This window comes from Neopsephotus bourkii, unplaced genomic scaffold (genome assembly GCF_033783945.1).
Source record: "Neopsephotus bourkii isolate Nb327-2 ecotype Australia unplaced genomic scaffold, CSIRO-AGI_Nbou_v1 NB_1863, whole genome shotgun sequence".
NCBI classification, from domain to species: domain Eukaryota; kingdom Metazoa; phylum Chordata; class Aves; order Psittaciformes; family Psittacidae; genus Neopsephotus; species Neopsephotus bourkii.
The window spans coordinates 1,242,790-1,265,423 of record NW_026902336.1 but is presented as its reverse complement, the minus strand read 5'-3'; the positions used below and the strand labels follow the sequence as shown (position 1 = coordinate 1,265,423).

At 41.8% G+C, this 22,634-nt stretch overlaps 1 protein-coding gene across 2 annotated transcripts in view; it reads left to right on the top strand.

The window, feature by feature from the left end:
• Positions 1-9,072: 9,072 nt before the first annotated feature.
• The window catches only part of LOC133207293 (sodium-dependent noradrenaline transporter), a 71,082-nt gene continuing 57,520 nt past the window's right edge, over positions 9,073-22,634 (top strand). The window contains exons 1-2 of one of the 2 annotated variants that reach the window (XM_061344060.1): positions 9,073-9,336; positions 11,185-11,476. In XM_061344060.1, the coding sequence (XP_061200044.1) occupies positions 9,307-9,336; positions 11,185-11,476 (322 nt within the window). In that variant the 5' untranslated portion in view covers positions 9,073-9,306. Of the gene's footprint in view, positions 9,337-10,705; positions 11,477-22,634 lie in introns of those variants that run through there. The other variant, XM_061344061.1, reaches the window with a different exon arrangement.

The window sequence follows — 22,634 nt, the reverse complement described above, 5'->3', positions numbered from 1 at the left end:
TGCTTACCGAAAGGACTTTGAGCTCCTGGCTGGAATTGGACTCAGGCCAAACCACACTTCTGTGTGGCCCTGCAGGAGTTTGAGTCCCACCTGAAGGGGTACTGAACATACCTGACCGTCCTCCAGAGAACCTGCTGACTGCTAATGAGACATGCCCTTTGATTTCCTTCTGCAATATACATGGAAGCTCAGGTATGTCCTTGTCCAAACTTTGGAAATTAAACCAAACAAAACAATAGGAAACACTAGGATTGCAAGAATGTTTTAAGAAATAGCACCGCCTACATTAATAACAAGCAGGCTAATAATTAACAACAGCCTTTTTTAATAGCAAAAGCTTCTTTGAGGGAATAGGAGTGAGCATGTACAACTCATTGTTCTATGCTGCTCAGAAGCACACACCGTGTATGGTAGGACATCTTAATTTTCTGTGATAATGTGCTAGTTGGATTTCAGGTAGAACAGAGACTGTATAGCCTTCAGATGTATCCTCAGTCTGCAGAAAAGAAGTAACCTTGAGAGGATCTGATGGAGTAGTAGATGACATCTTCCATAACAAAATCTGAGCTACTGTTCGTTTATCTTTTCTACTTTCTCCCTAATCTGCTGCCACCATACTCTTCTGTCTGGGCATGAGCACAGGATGAAGTCCACTGTAGACTTGCTGTTACAATAGGGTTCTAAACTCTGCTATCAAACAAGTTACAATATTCTCTTAGAAACAGCACAGAAATTGTTAATGCAATATAGAGATGAGTATATTCAACTTCCCCATCATACTTTCCCAATGTGTGATAATTTTTGAGCTTGACCATGAGGAATTATACACTACCTCATCATAACTTGAACACCTGCAAGAGAATGGAACATGCAATTCTTCAGAAAGCAGAAGACATTTTTTCATGTTGAGGATACATCTGAATGACCCATCTTTCGTTCGGTGTTTAATGTCTCACAAAGAACCTCTCATAACAATTAATCTTCTGGTATTACTATTCCTTCAGTACACGAACAAACAGTGAGGTTTTGGCTGGGCAAAGTATCATCATGTTTTTTTTAATTGCATAATTCGATGTTTAGCCCTTTCTATGCTTACGATTTACTGAGATGCAAGCATTGTGCCTTGATTAAGAAAAGTCTGAAAACTGAACAATCACAGCAAGGATGGATGGCTGCATGTTTACCTGCTGGTTACATCTCATCTTCTTTAAAATGAACAAAGAAACAAGTGATTCTTCAAATCTACATCTAACTTCAAAATCCACACTTTCATTCGCTTCCATTTTACATCAAAGATCCTTGTCTGCCCAGGACAAGGAGCAATCAGGCAAAATTTGGTATTAGCTTTAGGAAAGCTACATGGAATTACTAGGTCACAAAAGTTTCAATTCCTGCAAATGGCAGAGGGACAGAAAATGCCTGGTGTGAAAGAGAGGGAGCTGTCAGAGGAATAACCCTGTCTTAACATCATCTCTTCCATTTGCTTGTGCCACAGCAAAATCTTCAGTAAAATGTTATCTTGACAGCATTTCCTGAACTTTGATTGCTTGACTTTGCACTTGGACTGGCCTTCAACATTGCTATTCATAGGTCTCAAATGTATAGAGGTCAGTATTTAAAGGGTAGGTACACAGGAGATGGAGACTTCCTTTCTGCAAGGAGTGACATAGAAAAGAGAAAGGGTGATTGGCACAAGTTACTCCTGGGGAGATTCTGACTGGACACAAGAGGAAAATTTTTCACAGTTAGAGCAATTAACAATCAGCCATTGGAATACTGGAATAATCTCTCCCTAGGGAAGCATTGAATTCCCCTGTGCTGAACACTGTTAAGATCGGACAGGGTGCTGAGCCATCTAGTCTAGGTTATGCTTTGCCTAGAAAGGTCAGACCAGGAGATCCTTCAGCTCCCTTCCAACCTGGGATTCTATATGTTTCAAATCAGCATATTTGCTGGACAATTAAGGGAGTTTCTGTCTTCGTTATTTTCAAAGCAGGTGTCTTATTTTCATAGGAAACCACTGAGCTCTAGTCGTTTTAAAGGTCTATAGTATTTAACAGGGGGAAGAGGAGAGGCACACAGGCCAAGCCCCTCCTCTCTTGAAGGACTGGTCCCAAGTTTCAGGCTCGGCAGTACCAGGAGCCCCAGCTCCCCGCCTCCGGCTGCTTGCACAGCAAAGGCCCCCCCCCCCCCCCCCGCCGCTGATTCCTGCTCTGGAGGGAAGAACCAGCAGGTGGAGCTTCAGGGCAAGCCAAGGGATACCGCTCGCTGCCCTGCCTTCACTAACAGCCGCAAGAACACCGCTCAGTGCCCTTCCCTCAACAGCTGCAGGAATACGGCTCACTGCGCTCTCCTCACAGCCACGCTGACACTGCTCACAGCCCGCCCTTCCCTCACAGTCACAGGGACATCGCTCAGTGCCCTTCCCTCACAGCCACATTGACACTGCTCACAGCCCGGCCTTCACTCACAGCCGCAGGGACACCGCTCATCGCCCTTCTCTCACAGCCACATTGACACTACTCAGCCCGGCCTTCCCTCACAATCACAGGAACGCCTCTCACCGGCCTTCCCTCACAGCCACAAGGACACTGCTCACAGCCCGGCCTTCCCTCGCAGCCACAGGGACTCTGCTCACTGCCCACCCCTGACAGCACTGACAGCAGCACCCCTCTTCACTGCAGCCCCACTGCCACCCTCAAAAGGCTTCCTGCCAGAAAAGCAGAGCTGTTCAGAGAGCAGAAGGCAAAGCACTGTAATTATTATCTTTCTAAATACTCAATAACCCAATCTGGAGAAATACACCCCATCCTGGCACCGGCTTCATCTGCTCCTCGGGACACAGGGCAAGGGAACTTGCTGCAACATTCTCCTGGAGGCAACGCTGTGTCTATGTGCCTCGTTTTGTCAGTTTCAATAGCCACAGGAGTGTATGTTCACTTTAGTGTGTATACATCCAAAGCAGTAACACATGTATTTATTTTTTTTTCTGCATCTTTTCAATCCTTGCAAAACTAGGTTAATGACTATGAAACCATTTGGGCTCAGTCTGAAATGCAGAAAAAGAAGTTAGGTGAGTAACAACAGGAAATCCTGCCAGTATTTCTATCTACATTAAGTACACACAGGAGTTTATTTGAAGTCACTCCCTCTAAAATTCACTGAGTTTTGAAAGAAAACTAGAAAAATATTCTCTTTCTTTATTCTATAGCCTTCTGTCATGGACACTTTCCACTCCATTTGCTAGTGTCCAGGCACTGTCTCCAGAAGGAATTTACCATATCCTACATTGCTAGACAACATTTTAATTTTACCTGTTTCTTTTAACTAACACAACACATAACATTGCACTCCTAAAACATCAGCTGCTCTGCATACTGCAATTGTCACAGTGCAGCCTTAGCTTTTAATCTCAGAGCTGAAATGCAGCAATACATACAGATACAAACCTGTGTGAGGGCTATGGGGCACCAATGGTTTTCAGTGGCAAATGATTTCAGGTGTCCAAATTAACACAGATGTGGCTAATTAGAATTTATTTTCTCACTTAGAAAACATGTTCCTTCTGTAAGGACACACAGTTTGGTATCTCCTTCTCCACTCTTCCCATCACTTCACAGCATTCCTGCTGATTTGGAAACTCATAGCCACTGTACTTACAGAGCCTAATTGTCCACAGTCCCTACCACATTTAGGATCCAGAAGTTAACTTGGTTTACCTAGGCTTTTTTTTTCCAGGTCCACCTTCCTTCAATTTGGCTTCTTGCTTCTAACCTTTCAGCTTATCAGCATTGATTTATTTAATACAAAGTAGTGAGGTTACCTTAGATCAATTATACCTTTTTTCTGTGCAATTTCCAATGCTTAATACATCTGCTACTGCTCAGCCGCAGGGACAACTTGTCCAGCTGGATTCTAAATTATTTCAATCCTTAATTCAATTGTATTTTTGCCACAGCCAAGCCAATGAGCATAATTCTTTTATGGCTAAGAAGCCTCTTTAGAAATAATCCAATAGCTCATATTAAAATATAGGTCATTGTGAAAACTGCCAAGTGCCTGACTTGTCATAACTTTGAAGACAAGGCTTCGAGTCTCCTTCGGCATTGCCGATCCTTTCGGTGCTTGGAGGCTTAATTTTAAAACAATCAGCCCAACAAAAGCAATTTACTTATAACTGTCCAAACTAGTCAATGTTAGCCTGGAAGCTAATCTGCTACTGGGTGCTGCACTTTGATAAACACTACAACTGGAGGTTTCCAAGTACTAAATCAGCGGACAACTTGATGGACCTGTTGCTATAGAACTGTAAAAGCTTTAGTCAGTAAAAATAAGTAAAACCCATTTGAACATATACATGAGGGGACCAAGTCAAAACGCCTGTCTGATGAATGTGTAAACTTACATATGGCAAAATAGACACTAAGGTTCTTGAATTTTGAGATGAAGTTATTTTTGCCCTTCAAATAATAACCTATGAGGAGACTTGGATCCTTTTGAATGTTTATATTTTTACAGATTCACTTTGGGTTTGGGAGAAATAAAGAACTGGTCTCATTCAGTGTTTGGGAGGAGACTATTTTCAGTTAGATACTGGGTCTTTTTCTCCTATCTCAAACAGATGTAACAGACTATCAAAAGCTTAAGGAAATCAGTTGCCTTAGGACTACTGACAGACACAGTGGTCCTTCCTTTCTGAAGATACCAGCAATGGAAAGCTAATTGCTTCTAAGCAGATAAGGTGAATCTGACTGTGCTTGTGCATGTTCAGCGTCTAGCACAACAGAGCTCTGATTTGGATCTGCAGTGCAAGCCTTGGGCAACAGTAGTGTGATCTGCTGCTTGCACACCTTCCCTTACAGAAAAGGCAACTTTACTGATCACAACTGACTTGTTTCTGAGTACTCTTTGAAAAGCCAAAAGTGACAAACGGAATTTAGATAAGTGAGGATTGTTTCATTCCCATGTCTCCTCTCCAGATCTGTGTATCGAATTCTCACTGCCTACAAAGAGAGTTCTGTTTCTATACCAAAGGAAATAACTTGGTCCCAAATGTTAATACTAGGCCTACCAGAAAGCACAGCGCATAATGAAACAACGATATACAATTTAAATGTGCTCACTCTTTGTTTGGGTTTAGTGTAATCAGTGAAATCAACTGTTTTGCATTTACAAAAAGAATCAGTCCTATCATGTCTTCAGATACAGGTGCATAATGCCTCATAATGAATGAGGTTATGTAATGATTTCTTTGACTATGTTCCATAATCAGTGTAGAACACAATAAACTTCATATCAGAAACCCATATTGAGATGCCTATTTCTAATTAACCAAAATATCAGTGCTCATTCTCAGTCTTTTCTGCAGCCTGCACAGTTGGACATATTTTACGGCTGTACAAGCAGAGATATCAGCAAGAGACTGGCACCAAGCGAAAGGGCAGGTCCTCCCAGCACGTAAGGACAGACTGCTTCTGGTTTTTTTGTTTAGTCTTTTCAACAGGAGTAAAATAATATCCAGCACCTTGCCATCAGCAGTGCAGTGAAAAATCTAATCTTAGGATCATCTGAAATTCAATGAGTTTTTTCATATCATAAAATATTTTGGGTCATCTCTCAGTCTAGCTTTGGACATCAAGCAAGGTGTCTTCTTTGGGGTCTGCAGATGACAGAAATTATAAAGTATCTTATAAAAGCCCTGATTTATGGAAGGGCATATAATCCTATGACCATATGGAGCTCCAAAGTTAAAATACTTTTCACGAATTCTACGCATAGGCAATATAAGCACAGAAGACTGCTACACACAAAACAAACTTCCCAAAGGAAGCCAGATTAATCTGCTACCTTATTCTGATAACAGCCTTTTATAAAAGCAAGTAAAATGTGGTAGATATTAATCTATCACTATTTCACAAAAGCAGCTGCTGCAATGACACTTGTAATTGTTAGTCTGAGCAGAAGAGAGAGAGATAAATAGAATTGTTAAGACAGGAAAGGAACTGACTGAAGATGATATAATATTGTGCTGTGCTGCAAGGGTAATTACAGGCTTGGAGTGATATTGCCCATCCTGAAAGATCTGTTATTGGGAATGATCTTATTAAATATTTCATTAGTAATATGCACCCAAAAGTTCATGTTTGCTAATGAAACTTGGAGATTATTAAGTTGCCCACCAATGTTAAACAGTGAAGTACTCACACAGGGGAAACAAACAAACATAAAAAAATCACGAATAACAGAAATGGGATGGAAGTGAATAGAATTACGCATTAAACCTGGCCTTTCAGAATTAGAGAAATGATAAAGCAGAATGACTTGTGTGTTTACAACCTGTCTGTGGATAAATATGTAATGAGGTGTGAAAGAGGCAAGTTAGATCTCCTTCTTATTAGAGTCTTGTCTGGGAATTACTACTGTTGCACTAAATGTTGGTAAGACTTCATCTAAAATCTAGGTTATTTTTATTCAGGAAAGTTTTATTCCACCTAGAAAAGAGAAAGATCACTTGGGCACATGACAAGGTGAACCCAGAGGATGGACTACAGTGTTCTGGTTCTCTCACTGCTCAAAGCAGGTACTCTGTCGATGTGTGCTCTTGCTGCCTTCTGGACCCTGCACCTGGATTCTCGCTAGCACAAGACAAGATGAAGTGAGGAGGGCAGAGTCCAGTTAGACTGAAATTGGGAGTGCTCCCAGTTTCACCCCACTTACATGCAGCTTTACAAATTACTCTATTACAACTATGTCTGAGATAGAAAAAAACATGATGCTAAAGCAGCAGCAAGAGTTATTGATTCAAAACAACAATAAAGAATATTGTTGAAGCTGTGGCTTAACTGCTACTGGTGTGAAATGTTCAAAAATAAATTTATAAACTTTAAAATATAGTAAGTGCTAGTAAGCTGGGAAGAGGCCTAAGAGAGGTGAAGACAGTGTGCCCAAAGAGGGTGGAAAATAGTGAAACTGAGAGGGATAAAACTCCTAGACTTCAACATCATCTTCTACACACAGAGATATTCTAGGTGTGATAAAACAATGAAGTTGCTATGGGATAGCTTGCTTGGGTGACACTGATGCCTCCCTTGAAGGAGGTCACCTGGTGCCATGGGTAGCAGATCCCAGATGAAATGAGCTTGGGACCCGTGTGTTATTGACAATCCTAAGCAACTTGGTAAGAAAGATACAAATGCTACTATTGTAGGAAACAGGAAGAGACCTTGTTTTCCCCCAGAACTTTACATTCCTGCATAAGTGGAATACCAAAACGTTGTAGAGTGCTTTTGTAATATTTATTTTCAGTCTGAAGACAGTTTGTAGCATGACAGACGCTGGCAGTGGACATGCAGGGTTGGACCAATCCAAATGGGCCCTCTCAGTGAAAGAGATGCATTTCTTTGGCTTTATGGAAGAGACACTATGTCAATAGCCTGCTAGCAATAAACACAAAGCTTTTAAATGCTAAGTAAACACTGCATTTGGAAGGGCAATATGATTTTAGAGATACTATGAAGAAAACCTGCCCAACCCACTTGTAACAGTCCAAGAAGCTGGAGCTGACATACCCATTGTCATTAAAGGTGTCTGATACAGTCTACAGCATGGCATCCTTTACCTGCTAACCTAGAAGGATGGGTACCCCTGCTACTGTTCCCATCACTGTGAAATCATTTTAGCATTGATTCAGGCAGAAGGCTGTTGTCTATTTTGTTCCCACTTCCTGCAGCAATTGGCTGTTCCCCGAGTTTCCTCTATCACAGAATAAACAAAACTAACTACATTCAGCTTATGCACCTCATTTGAAAAATATTTAGTTTTTCAGTACCCATAAGCCCCAAGGCCAGAATGACCTCAGTTTCTGATGAACCTGATGAGAAATTAAATATTTAGTGTATATACCACTTGTCCCCTTTTTACTCTTTTCATTTTATTTTGGATTATAATAAGAAAGTGATTGTCCTGGGTCTTCAAGCCCAAGTCCCAGCTCTCAGAAGCAATACACCGCTGCTCATAAAACAGTATCCTAAACCCCAAGTACTTAGTTCCTGCTGTATTGACTGCTTTGATAGCAAATTTATTATGATTCTTTTGTCGTTTGGTTTAAATAGTGATGGGTATTTTTCTTGGTAAAATTTCCTCGATTTATTAATAAAGCAATCATATCTACTCTCAGTCCATTTTGTTTGGCTCAACTGCCAAGCTCTTTCAAAAAGTGTATCAGACATAACATGAAGCAAGACTCTGAAATGCACCAGCCATAAAGTGAGTTCCAATACATATTCCAGATGTTTGATACAGCCCTTCTCAAAAGCTGATTCATAGCAAGAAGAGTAGCTAGTTCTTGGAGTTCTGTACCATCAGTGGCAGAGAGCTGTCCTGCCAAAGGGAGAGAATTCAAACCCTGCTGACAGCAAGCACAGTGAGCCTTTGCACCAACAGCAAATGGAGGTCTGGAAGGACATGCTAAATAGTGGTTTACTAGGGTGGGGTATTTTCATCATAGACACTAACATATGAGAGCAACAATCCCAGCTTACTGTGACAGCACACAGTAAATTTTTCTATACATTGCAAGGAGGATAATAGACAGAAATTTGAATAATTGATGACTAACCTAACAGCACCTGACTGTTTTCTGAAGTCAAATCTATAGTAAATTATAGTGAATTAAACTTTCTAAAGTCAGTTTCCCAGCCAACAATGGAATATCACAAGCGCCCTGCTAACTTACCTGGCTCCATTGAGGTTTCTGTATACAATATTCCCTTCTCTGACTTCAACTCTACCCACTGTCAGGCTCCATTAGGCATAATGAGATCCAGACAGATTCAAGATTAAGCAACTTTTTTATAAAATCCAATTGAGGACTTTCTTACCTTGAGGGTGCAGCAGATATTACATTAAACAGATTGTACACACTTCCCATGCAAGTACTAAAGGCATATATATGTATGCAGAGTGACTTAATTCTCTTGGGAAATAAGTGGGGGCTTTCTGGATTCCTCCCACCATAGACATCATGATCAAGCTCAGCTAATGGAGGCATTGTGAGGAAAAAGGTGCTCCTTAACAAGGCCTTATTTTTTCCAGAAGCAATATGGGAGTGCTGTTGTCTAGCATAGGAAGTCTGTGCAGATCATTAAGACAGTAATAGTCACGTGGAGAGAGGGGAACTAGGTTTAAAAAGCTCCTTACTGGCTAGGCTACAGCCTCAGCTCCCAGAGAGACTGCAGTACCCAAGTGGTGGAACCAAGGAGGAGGAATACCCTTCTGTCATCTTCCCCCTCCCATAGGTACCAGGGAATGGGACAGAGACACCCCCAGTGCTACCTGGTGAGTCTGTCTGCAAGATGGCTTTGGGGCTCTGCAGTGGGAAGCAGAGGCTCTCCTCATGCCCAGAGAAGAGCTTGTCCTTTACGTGCTGTGGGAGAATGGGTGTGATGCTCACTGCAAAGCAGGGAAATGGGGCAGATGTGGGGTCACTGCACATATCACATGTCTGTATTTGATGCATGTGGTGGCAGGGATGTTATGAGGAACAGGTAGCAGTGTATCTGCACATGGATGTAAAAACGTGGGGTTTACAGCAAGTGTTTGCAGGGTACTATGTAATGACTGTGCACAGGGAAGTATTTGCATCATGTGTGGCATGAGGTGTCAAAAAGAAGAGAGAAAATGGTCTTATGAGGTGTATTCAGAGAAGAGGACGGTGTGAAATCAGAGAGTAACCAATAGAGAATATATAAGCTGCATGTTCTACGCATCCAATTGCTCTGAAACAGTACAGCCACTGCTCAAATGCTGCACCCAGATGACAGCTTTAGGATCCAAGTCACAGCTTGGGTCTTGGACCTTGAACCAAGAGCTTTTTGTGAAGGCAGAAAATCTGCAAATTGTCAAAAGCTGTCTTACTAGCATTTTTGTAGTCTCTGGCCTAAAGAGAGAAAGAGGAAGATGCCAGTATGTGAGCTTTAACTCTGAGTTGCGGCTCTTTTTCACGTTTATGATTATAACCCTCTGTTATCAGTCCTAGGAAGTCCTAGCAGAGAGAATAAGAGCAGTAAGTTGCATCACCACCAAGCATCCTCTGCAGTCCAACCTATTTCTCATTGACACCAGGCAGAAGGGCAGCTACTTCACACAGGGGAAGGGGAGCCTATTTCTGCCTTATGTGCTCAAATTTTGTTCCCATAACAGAGACTGAACCTAGAATTACTGCTTACAGCTGTAACAGGAACAGCCCCTGAAAGCCATTTTTGTAGCTGTATTTAGCCAACTTTTGGCACTAATCCCTGTTGTTCTGCCAGCTAATTTTTTTGCTCATTTTACATGTAAAAGGCTCAGGTCCCATTTGGAATAGCAGCAAATAGTTAACGTCCTGCAAATACTTCAACGTGACAACTGAATCCTACCAGGCCCACACTTGCCAGGAAACAAAAAGCTGGGCATCCATCCGTCCTGGCATAGGAACATCAGCAGCGTCCAGCTCTGCCAGTCAACTTGCACCCCGCCAGGTCCTGATGTCAAAAGCCAAATTCTACTGTTTAACTAAGGCCACTCTAGCAGACAGGGAGAAGCTGCCTCTGTACGGTTTAACCAAGGTCACTCTAACAGACCGGGGGAAGCTGCCTCTGTACGGCAGCTCGGCCGGGAAAGAGAAATGAGCAGTCCCGTTTAGCTCTACCTGTTGCCCGCTACCGGCATCTTCCGATTGCTCGAGCGGGGCCCCGCGGCAGAACAAGCCCGAGCTGCCCAGCTGCCCAGCTCAAGGTGGACCCGCCGCTGGCGGAGGGTCAGCGCAGAGGTCCCGCAACTCACGGCGCAGGTCGGGAGGCTGCCGCTGGTGCCCGGTGCGGTGTCCAGGTGCGCCCGCTATCCTGGGCAGGCTGCGGGCAGTGGCGCTGCTCCCGCTCCCGGCTGCTCGCCGGCAGAGGCAGGAAGAGCACGGGCAGCCCCGCTGCTCCCCGGGGGCTCCCCGGTTGGCGCGGGCGCAGCTGTCCCCCCTCTCCCGCCTCATTTGCATGGCTCTTATTACGGCCGTGCCTCGCTCCTGCCGCTCTGACACCGGCGGGCTGGAGCGGCGGAGTCGCCTCCAGCGGGAAGTGCACTTCCGTTATCTGCGCTCCCGCACCCCGGCTCGCCCGCTCCCCCTCCTCAGCTAGCTCTCTCTGGATGTTTAAGGCAAGGATGAACAAACAGATCCAGCCCGACCGCAAAGTGTCGGTGGTGGCCCCCTTGCCGGAGCGCGCGGGGCCGCCGCCGCCGCGGAAGGACGTGGAGCTGATCCTGGTGAAGGAGCACAACGGAGTGCAGTACACCAGCAGCAACCTCCTGCCCGCCGCCCCGAGACACGGACCCCCTGACAGAGAGACCTGGGGCAAGAAGATCGACTTCCTCCTCTCCGTCATCGGCTTCGCCGTGGACCTGGCGAACGTTTGGCGCTTTCCGTACCTCTGCTACAAAAATGGAGGGGGTAAGAGTACCGCTTGCGAGGTCTTTTTCCACCCCACACCCCCCCCCACCGGCCCCACACCCCAAAGCCGCACCACCGTACGGGCGGCATCCCCTTCCCTCCTTCCGGAGTTTCAGGGGCAAAGCTGAGCGCCGAGGCTCGCCGCGGGAGCGGGTCACTGCATTCTGCCGCTGCTCGCGCCCCTCTCCGCGGCCGGGGCACCCCGCACCCTGCTCGCTCCCCCTCGGAGTGTAACTTCGTTGTGAACACAGGCGCATTTGCCTTCTGCTGCCCCTTCAGCCTGCTGAACGCTTTTTTCGTTCGCAAAAAAAAAAAAAAAAGAAACCAAACAAAAAAAAAAAAAAAACAGCATAGAGGGGAAAAAACCCAAAAAACCAACCCAATCAGAGACACTTGAACAGAAAAGTTAGCGCCGAGCCACTGAAAGGTTTCTGAGGGACAGATTTAACGTGAGATCAGGATTTCTGCCCCCCGTTCTTAAGTTTGGGGGTTCTGTCCCCCTCCAGAGAAGGTAGGAGAGTCATTACAAACCAAACCTCACCTCCTGCACAGTTTGGCGATGACAGCAACAACAAAATTACACTCACTAATTACAGTTAGCTGAGATTGTCTGGCACATCTTCAGCAAGACCTAACCTCCAGCACCCCCTGCCATCCCCCTGAACAAGGCTGTGTAGTGATGATCCCATGCCGTGACGGAGTAACAGCACCTGAAAGCCGGGCAGACACTGGTGTGCTTCCAGATCCCAGGGAGGAGGAGCAGCCGCTGCCCAGCAGATGCAGGACTGTGTGTGAGCAGTGAATCATACTGCAGGTAGCTGAGACAGAAAGCATGTTCTGTAGGATAGTTATGTATATCTTGATAACGTGGTTGCCTGGTGATAAAAGTCTAATGGTTCACACTTGTAGCATAAAATCCTTGCTTCCTGTGAGAAGAGGAATGTAAGATGGGAAGATCCCTACCAATTAACATGGAATTACATCTGCCCTTGGAACTTAGTAGGATACCAAAAAGGGCTGGTACCAAAACACTTGGTCTCTTTTGGTACCTCCAAAATTTCTGAATTAAGTCAAAAGATCTTCCTGCTTACCACCCAGACAAAAAGTAATTAGCTGTGAAAAACAACCTCCATCCTTATTTCATTATGTCCAAAAATAATTCCCACAACTCCCAAGGCAGCAGCCTAATGCAGCACGAAGCATTGGGCTCCACTGTATCAGGCGCAGGTGTGGCAGCAGCATCATTCATGCCACTAAGTACACAGACATCACCGCCAGGTCTCCAGTTCCTCTGCCAATCTTCAGGAAAAGAGATATATTCACCTACCTCACACTGCACAAGTGACACCCAGAGTGCTTGAACTATTTTCTATCATATTTTGGGTCACGTAATTTCCTAACCTGCTTGCTTGATAATTTGCTACCTGCTCAGGCATTGAAGCAACTGAGCAACTCTGCAACTCTCTTCAATTTTCTTTGGTCCCCACATACTACCTTATGTCAGTTCAGCCAGAGAAACCAGGGTCTTCATTAGTATCTTTTAACTCAGATACCTCTAAATTGTAATGGGGAGAAAGCTAACTATTTGACAGGTACAAAAAGCACTCAGCAGTGAAAAGTTTGCCCCAATTCTTCCATGCCATCAAAGATAAATCAGACCTTTACAAGCAGGGGTAGGGAGGCCCTATGCTAACAAAGTCTCTAGAATGACTGATAGCTGCTTACTGGTATCAGATTATAACCACTCATTTACTCTGCTCTTCAATAGAGCACAAACTGCAGTATGAAGTGTCTCAACCCAGGTTGTCATTCTTGACCACATACATAGCATCACAGCATCCTTTATTTGTGCTTAAAAGACTTATTTTACCATAAAATGAAAGATGGGATAGTCCCGATGGCCAAAATCCATCAACAGTGGGCTTTTCCTAAGGAGGTGTTCTCATGGAAGACATCAGCTGCTAGCCTGGATGCAGATGCATAGTCTGTGGCTAGTAGGGGTACAAACTGATTTTTACAGTCTGGTTGTATAATGAAGTTTAATTCAATCTATATATTATTTTTCTTTTTCTGTGATGTTTGATAGAATATGGTCATCAGCATACCACCTACTAGCATTCAGTCAGGACAGAATTTCCAGAATAGACCCTACGCTGAGAAGTGGGGAATGAAAATAGAGCCAGCAATTGGTTAACAGCTTTATTCCTTCTTTTTATAACAATTGTTTCTATGGTATCTTAACAATTTTCCATCCATTTCCTCCCATGTTGCACACACATACCAATTTCATTTAGTAGAAACTCCTGTAAGAGATTCAGACTCTAAAAGTACTTTACTGAGTTTTAAGCCAACTCAGCCCTTTCTCTCTTTCAAACCATGTTTGGGAGCTTGTTTGCTTTATGGGTAACTATATTATGGGTAACTATGAGTAACTAAGTCCTAAATCACAGACATTCTTGAACATTTGAGTTTCTCCCCCACCTCACATAGCTACTGCAGGAGAGAACCTCTCTAGCACTAGTGCAAGTTTTGCTAACTCAAAAGAATAATTCAACGTGTTTCATGTAACTGCTGGCTTATGTATCTCCATACAGAAGATGTAAGAATAAAGGTACTGATTGACATGGAGAAAATTTAATTTCATTATCATTCCATAGTTTTGCTGGACTGCCAAACAAGATAAAGAGACACAATCAGGTGATGTTTCCATACATGTACAACATATTGCTGTTTAACACGAGTTTTACAAAGATGCTCATGATAGGGTTACAGTCGGCTTTTTGATATTTTTTAAAAACTAGACAAGGGTTAAAAAAAAAACCAAACAAACCCACAACAACAACAACAAAAAACAACAAAAGAAGCCACAAACCCCAGCAAAACAGATTAAGCTTGAATTGGATGGCATGCATAAAGTAAAAAATGGTTTCCTCTCCTCTTTCTCCCACAGTTGCTCTTTATTCTGACAGCGTCAGCAATTACTCAGTCTCAGCGATTTACCTAGAGCTGACTTTAGACAAAGACAGTCAAACACGATTGCCAACTTGTATATCCTCAATGGATTGATAAAAAATTGTCAGTGGAAAGGCAGCATGTTGCAATGCCGTAAGTCTTAACCTACTGACGTATTTTAACACTTGTCTTCAGCATAGCAAAAAGAAATATTGTTATCCTTTCAAAATCTACACACAGAAAAGAAAATGGCATTCTCCTTTACATCTGAACAAAATGACTTGGTGATGTATGGACTGTTACGTTCCTATGACTGGCTATGATTAATTTAAGATGCCAGTAGACACACTGAAGGCCTTTCCATGCTTTTAAAAATAGGTGGTTCTCAATAAAGCGCGAGAACTTAGAGGAATTCAGAAAGAAAGTATAAATATACACTCTATTCCCTTATTCAAAGTTGAAGTTTTAGAAGAATGTGGATGCATATACACTATCACTTTCTTATTATCCAAATCCTTGAATTTCTTTCTTTGATAAACTCCAGGGAATCTTCTTGATTAAAAACTAAACATACAGGCTTTTGGGTTTAGATCTCAAGTTCCACAAATACAAAACTCTGATAGTTTACTTGAGAGAATTTTATGTACAAGAGGCGTACACCACCCAGTGGTAGTTACATAGACTTTTTTATGTCAGGTAACTTTGAAGACAGTACAAGTAGTGTTAACAGAAAGTCCCATTTGTATTTTAACAAGCTCCCATTAACAAAAAAGCTAAAGGGCAAGAAGCATCCAGCAGCAATAAAATGCTGAATGAAGAGCCAGAAACATCTGTGTTTTGGGAGTAGCCTGCTGAGAGACCCCAATGGGACTTATGCACAAAGATAGATGGCAGAATGTAACTCTTCTGTGAGTAACTGATTTTTGGAAACATTCTTCTGGTATTAAAATAATAATAATAATACTTCCCGATCTTTAGTAAGATCTAAAAAGCTAGAGCATTTATTTTTTCGTATCAGATACCTACTTCCATAGGACTTGCCTGCCTTCAAGCTCACGGACAGATGAAGTGGCTGTATTAGAATATGAAATGGGCCACAGAAAACTTTCAGAGCACTTTAGTAAGAACAAACTGGATGAGGTCTTGCTCTCCCTGACTTCTTGGAATCAGGATATGCCCACTAAAAGACTCCCACTCAAAACTGCTTTATAAGATTACCGATAGCCTCTATACAAATGGTAAAATTCTGTGAGCTCTCATTAAGCAGATAAGGCAACACTGCAGCAGCAGGAATTCTGAAACATCACCATGCAGGACAGCTGATCAATAAATACCACAACTTGCATGGATTTGACTGCTGCTCCCAGTACAAGCTAAAGGCTCTGTTTGCAGCGAATCAAATACATTTTACGCAACCCTTATGTAAGAATTTCAAGGAGCAGTGGATGTGATTGGAGAAATCATCCACTATGTGGTCACTCCTACTGCCTGTCCTCACAAGTGACATATCCTCATTATAACTCATTTCTGGCAAAAGCCCATTTCTCTTTTTTAAGAAGAGACTCCCTATCTGTATGGCTCTCTGCAAGTGGTCAACATCAGTGGGCTCAACATAAGTCTTTATAACACAGCCAGCCTTTTAAGTACTCCCCAGTGCTGTAAGAGGCTATGCTGAATAAAGTGTAAGAAGAGTATTAAAATTAGATTCTCCCCAACTTTGGAAAAGATTTATCCTGATATTTGGATTATATCTAAAATCTTACTGATGCCAAATGAAGTTGAGTAATGCCTAGCATGATTAACTGGTGTGCTTACAGTGGGGGAGGACAATGCTCAGTCTTAGTTGACAAAGCTGTTGTAGCTTTTGTAGAAAATACTTTTTAATATTAATGTTCATTTTTGCTTTGGTTTCCTTCATAGTCATTGGCAAAATTAATACTTCTCATTGAAAACTGTGGAAAAAGAATTTACCAACATAAAGTACTTTTTTGTGAGTCACAGTATTCGCAAGGTCAGTCATGTTCAGACTACTCATTAGGAAGCATGTAATTGTTGGATTAGTCTCTGGAGACTTATTCTATCATAAGAATCAGATTAAGCTTTTCATGAATTCACTAATAGCTGCAGATAAATTTTTAATAGTTCTCTAGCTATCATAATATGCAATTCTAATTTCTGAAGCATTATTTTTTAAGTGGTTTTAGACGACAGTATTTCTAGAAGAAATCATTGGCTTCAAAGAACAGCTTGCCAGCAGTCAGTTCACCTCAGAAGTATCTTACCATTTATCCTAATGCTTCCTTTCCTATTCGTATTTCCATAAGCTGTAAGGCAGGACTGAGGAACTCATATCGTAGGTACCAAGACAGCATAGAACTGAATCTGAATATCCCCAAACAAGGCCAGCACGAAGTCAAGAGCCAAGAGCTGTCACACACTGAGAATGACGCCTGTGAAAGCATCACTGCCCACAGAGCTGTGAATCTGGCTAAAAGCGAGCTATGGATGCTGACCACCAGCAGCTCACATTTCTGCTAGGCTCTATCCCCTAAGTGTTGCCAAGTGTCTGCCACCAACTTAAATTACTATTTTGGGAAAGAATATCATTTGGCATTTTACACTTCAAAGATGGATGACCTTTGACCTGTAATATCAAGGTTTATATTCCAAAATAGCGTTGATGATGATAATAATAAGTCAACTTCGAAGTAATCTCATTGCAAAGCCTACGCCAAGAGTTTGACTCATCAATCAATCAAAGCTTAGATGCAAATCTAGAGATTTTGATTTCCTAATAAGAAGTTTTTAGTTCCCATTAGCACATCAAACTAGTAAACTCAAACAGGTTAAACTACCAAGCTGATCTCCACACTGTGACCATGAGCTTTAGGATTCTGAGTTTCATGTGACACTGGGGACAATTTTCAGTTTTGTGGTGTGACAGTACCACCTTCCCCAGATCTGAGCTCAGTGGCCAGCTCACAGTTGCTCTCTTCCCTTTCTCATGTGACTTACTCCTTTCTCTTTCCTTTCCTTGATCAGCCAGCAATTATCTGGTGTACACAAAGTGCAGATTTACCCAGACTTACCAGCACTGTCACTCACATGCTTGTTGCCAGCTGCTTCTTGTGAAATCCTGTGTTCTCCTTTGCATGGCTTGCTGGCTCTGCAAAACAAATCCTCAGAACTGTAATGTCTGCAGGGTTATAAGCTACTATGTCATACACCTACTACCTATGAAGCATTTTGAATAGGTGATAAGGAAGAACCAAGTCTTTCTCACTCACATCTTTCATCAGTTCTAAAATTCTAGTTTCCAGCTGTGTGGTAAGATACCATGAAAGAATGTCTAAGTGGTACGTACATGGATTCAGCTAAATACCTGCCTGAGCGGAAAAATTACTTGTCCCTGAACAATTCTAGCAACCCTTAGATTGACAATTGTGCAAAGGTTCTAGAGATACACAAGCATAGAAAGGTTCTAGAAAAGATTCATAATATGTAGCTTAACACTACACCTTAAGAGGCAATCCTGTGTCTCATGTGGGGTAAGCATTAATCACTGATCTAGGGGGTGCTTCAATCACCAAACTGATTTTCTACCTTTGTCCCTCCAAGTTGCCAATAAAAAAGCTGGTGTGAATCAGATAAGCTGTTCTGACAAAATCAGAGATACCTCTTCCTAAGCATGCTGAAAGAACATGTTTTGATTACCACTTAGAAGCACTTTATTCTAATGTAAGAGGCAGAAAAGCCATCAAGTAGTAAACTTAGTTCCATTGTTTTGAAATTTAAAATCTCTGCTTAAGGTCTCCCCGCTCTTCATTCCTGTATACTATTCTCAATTTCGCCAACAAACTGAAGAACCGAAATATCTAAGAGGATATATTCCCTTGTGGACAAGTAAATTCTGAAGTCACATTAGAAAGTCTCTTACATTCATATTAATACCTATTATAATGGGTACATGAGACCCTTGTAGTTAGGCTGGGGGTCTCAGGTTCATTCGAGCTGAAAGAGCAGGGTCTTCAGCTTAACCTGTCTCTAGTCTGTTTTCTCACCAATATCTTTTTGAACTCTTTATTAAATTTGCTGGGAGCAATGGAAACCAGAAATGCCATATTAAGAGTGTAGCAGATAATAGCCCTTTTTCACTGAAGAAACCAAAATATTTCTAAGGAGACTGAGACATGATCTATATGGTTTTGGGGCAGAGTTTCTGTTTCATCTTTTGGTAAAATACCACAAATCCATCTGTCAGTTCAGTGAATATGTGAATACAGCTTCAGCAGCCTAAAGATGTTATTTCAAGACTGATGTTTTCCACCCCATACTTACACAGACAGGAAACAGAATGCTAAGACAACTGCCTACACGTAAGATCAGAGAGAGCATACAGCTTTAGTGAGCATTTAGATATGCTGTGAGGGAAATGATGATTAAATCAGTCTGCAAATTACTGAACCTCTTGCTGTGAGTTCAAACGGAAACACCATTTAAAGAATTTTGAGCAGTTCTGAGGAGCAACATCAAATAGCTCATGCTTTCATTTTTGTTTAATGGGAAGCACATCAGCAACTCCCAACTTCTAAAGCCTTTGTACCAGGTTAACCGATTGATTAAATGGTAAGAACTCTAACATGGCTCTCTAGTATCAGTTTGCACTATAAACTCATAGCATTTACATACATTTTAATTACGAGATGATGTCCCTAAGTGCTGTCAGCACTATTACAAAATAACAAACCATAACCAAAGAAGTTCTGTATTTAGAGATATATTTATATTAAAATATTGTAATTCAGGAGGCAAGAAACAAATTTAAATTGGTGTCTCTGTAATACAGTTCTAGGTCTTCAGTACTTCCTTTCTTTTAGTACTTTCCTTCATATAGAATGTAAGAAAACATGACAATGGATTTGGGGGAATCTTGCAAGTGACTTTTGGCTTCTTGACTTGAAATGTAAAAATAAGAAACAACAACAACTGTAATAATAGCTATATTGTTGTTGCTATTATTACAAGTTGAACTAAGTTGTACTCAAGACAACTCCAATGCCTAATCCAGTTTCAGAGAAGTGAGTGTAAAGTTTCCAGGAATATCACACTGATTGTAAACCTCCAGTTTCCTTTCCTTGGGGCATTTGGAGACAAAGGATTCATGTTAGTAACCTATTACCCATGTCTTTACAACCTGTAATTCCCTCCTCCAACTACAGCTCCTTAATCTTCGCCTTTCCTTCTCCCTGCCTCCGAGTTAAATAGGCAACTTTCATGGCAAAAATTCATCCTAATTGTGTAGATCTTTAGCACTGGTAACAAGTCAGAATACTTTCAAATGAAAGGCTTTACTGACACTCCAAACTTCACTTCTTGAATATGAATATCTGTTCTTCAGGAAACCTGCACCAAAATGCCTGGCCCCCAGTAGTATTGAATAATCTCTGTTATCCTGGAAATTCTGTGGAGATAACTGTAGTATAATTCAGTGTTTTAACTTCTGTGAATTTGTATTCTGTATATATTCAACATACTTAATTTTAGCTGTAGATATTTTGAAACCTATAATCCATAAAGAAGGTGGAAGGTAAACAGTTAATCTCCTTGCCTTGTGACATACTACTCTTCATGAAGACCATAGGAAAGAACCTCTAAACTACTTACGAAAGCTATCCTTTGTTTTATTTTCCCTCTTCTTTCTCCTTTCCTCTATTCTCTATTTAAGCAACTTTTGCAATCTCTCTTCTGAAGCATGACAAAGGTGACAGCACAGTACCTCACTTTGAGAACAATGGTCTTACCATTCAGAAACAGAAACTGTCCACAGGGAAGCCACAGACTCCTTTGCACTTGTACTCATCCAAAGCACACTACCAACTTTCCAGTGCATGGAATTCCATGGTAACATATTACTAAACAAAACTGGGGCAGGACTGGGCAGGCAGTTGTATTTTGTCAGTTCATAAATGTTTTTAAGAATAGCATTCTCATTGCTGGTATGCAGTAAGGCAAGCTGCCCTTATACAGTAAGCCTTTCTATAGAAGATTGTAATTTTTCCAGTGCTCCTACTCTTTAAGGCTTTATAAGCATAACTACTCACTTCCAAAAGTACAAGTGACTGCAGAAGCTGTGCTCTTCATGTAGGTATTAGCTAGTTGCTGCTGTTTGGCTATTACTGTTGTTCAAGTATATACATTAATTGAAGTGTCCAAAATAGGATCCAATGCTCCCAGACTGGTGGTGTTAGAGTACACAAATACAAAGCCTTTCTTGTAGTGTTTTGCTATAGCAGTCCTGTTAGGTTGAGAAACAGCTTTAATGGCATTGATGTACAAGAAGGATTGTGAATAGGTAATTGCAGAGTATTCATCTTCACCGAAGGCTGCAGGACTGTGGGAAACTGCTGATTTTCTGGCCCCTCAGCAGCATGCAAGAATATACCCCAACTGTGTCACTGACCTTACAAGCAAGCTGTTACCATGGGCCTTGTGCATGTACCAAAAGAAAAGCAGCTGAATATTGTGCATCCTAATTTTGGCTAGGTATTTGTAATTTATTTGCACCTTCTGAACTATGTGCACTTAGTAGAACTCTCCACTAATTTCAACTTCCATTTCTGTTCCTCTTTCTTACTCTTCTGTAATCAAACATGTCTTGCAATGCCTATCCTGAAGTGTGCCAAAGGTGACTACACATTAATTGCCCTTAAAATCCATATCTCGAGACCGATTATGATACTGATTCTAACCAAATTCCTGTTTAATATTTCAGAAAAAAAAAAAAAAAAGAAAAAAAAAAGAGGAATTGGCTGGACTTCTGACAGCACTCTGCCGAGAATAATAGAAAACTTTTTTTTCAGACCACAAGGTGGCGCAGTAGATCCTTATAGGTCTTAGTAGGTCCTAACCTGGTAATTAACCTAACAGCAACCGACTGCATTTATGAAGAAAAAGAATTACTGGAGCTGCGCAGTAATAGCAGTGATTGTTCCCAAGCAGACCCTTGTTGGGTTTCCATTTCATTTATCAGGACCTTATAGGAGTGGCAGCTTTTTGTTAAGTGTCAACTTCACATCAAAGGAGCACACTTGTCGGCATTGCCACAATGACAGCAAAGAGACAATCCACCAATAACAGGATGTTACCTTTGAACATCCAGTTAACCAGTTTTAAAATTAGTGCAACATTATGATCGAGATACAGTGTCTCCCTACAAAGAATGATACAGGATAAAATAATTTTTCAAATACTAAGCTTAGGAGGCTGTTCTCTGCAGTCCCCTTAAAAGATCCACCTTTGGAAAACAAACCAGCTCTACACATGCTTTCACTACCACTCTGCAATAAAGAGCCAGCGTACTTTTTTTGCCTTCTTCAAAATTAGCGTGACCCGCCTCACAGCATGTCTCGGCACCTTGCCTTCTTGGCAGAAGCATGATTATTTCACAACATCAGTAACAGAAAGCAAAGAACATTTAAGTATATCAGACACACAATATGTGATATTAGGTCAAGTCTAAGTGTTATCAAAACATCAAGCTGACCCCTTAGAAGCTAATCAGAAGTATCTTTGCTACATGACTCTCAGTCAGCATGCAGGATCGTATCTGCCTCCTGATGTCAAATAAGACTGATGCTGGAAGAGAGCTCAAAATCTCATGCCCCCAGCTGAGAGGTGATTTTAACTACACACAGGCATCTTAGAAATCAGATTTATCATAAAAGTAAGGAATAGCTTGTGCTGTGCAGTGCTTTTGTTTCCTCTCCAAAGAGAAACACAGATGTGTCAATAGATCATGAGGCAGGTGCTAGTGAGACCAGAGACACCCCAGGATTTTGTTTTGCGGAAGAGTTTGATCATTTGCTCCTTTTGTGCAGTTTGTGTCTCATTTATGTATACCTCTACAGCCTTAGTTGAAATCAATAAATTCGTAAACCACAAGGGAGAAATCCTGACCCAGCTGAAGTCAATGGGTGTTTTTTTCCATTGACGTCACCAGAGTCAGGATTTCAGCCCAAATAACAGACGTCTCTCTCTTAAGGACTCCTAAGTAGACAGAATTTCCAGACTAAGAATCATGTGAGAAGAAAAATAAAGTCATAAAAAACTATTCAGACCAAACTGATATAGAAGACTTCCACTGACTAATAACTTATCTTCACTCAGAGCGATAGCTCAGTATTTTACCTAAGAAGCAAAACATCAG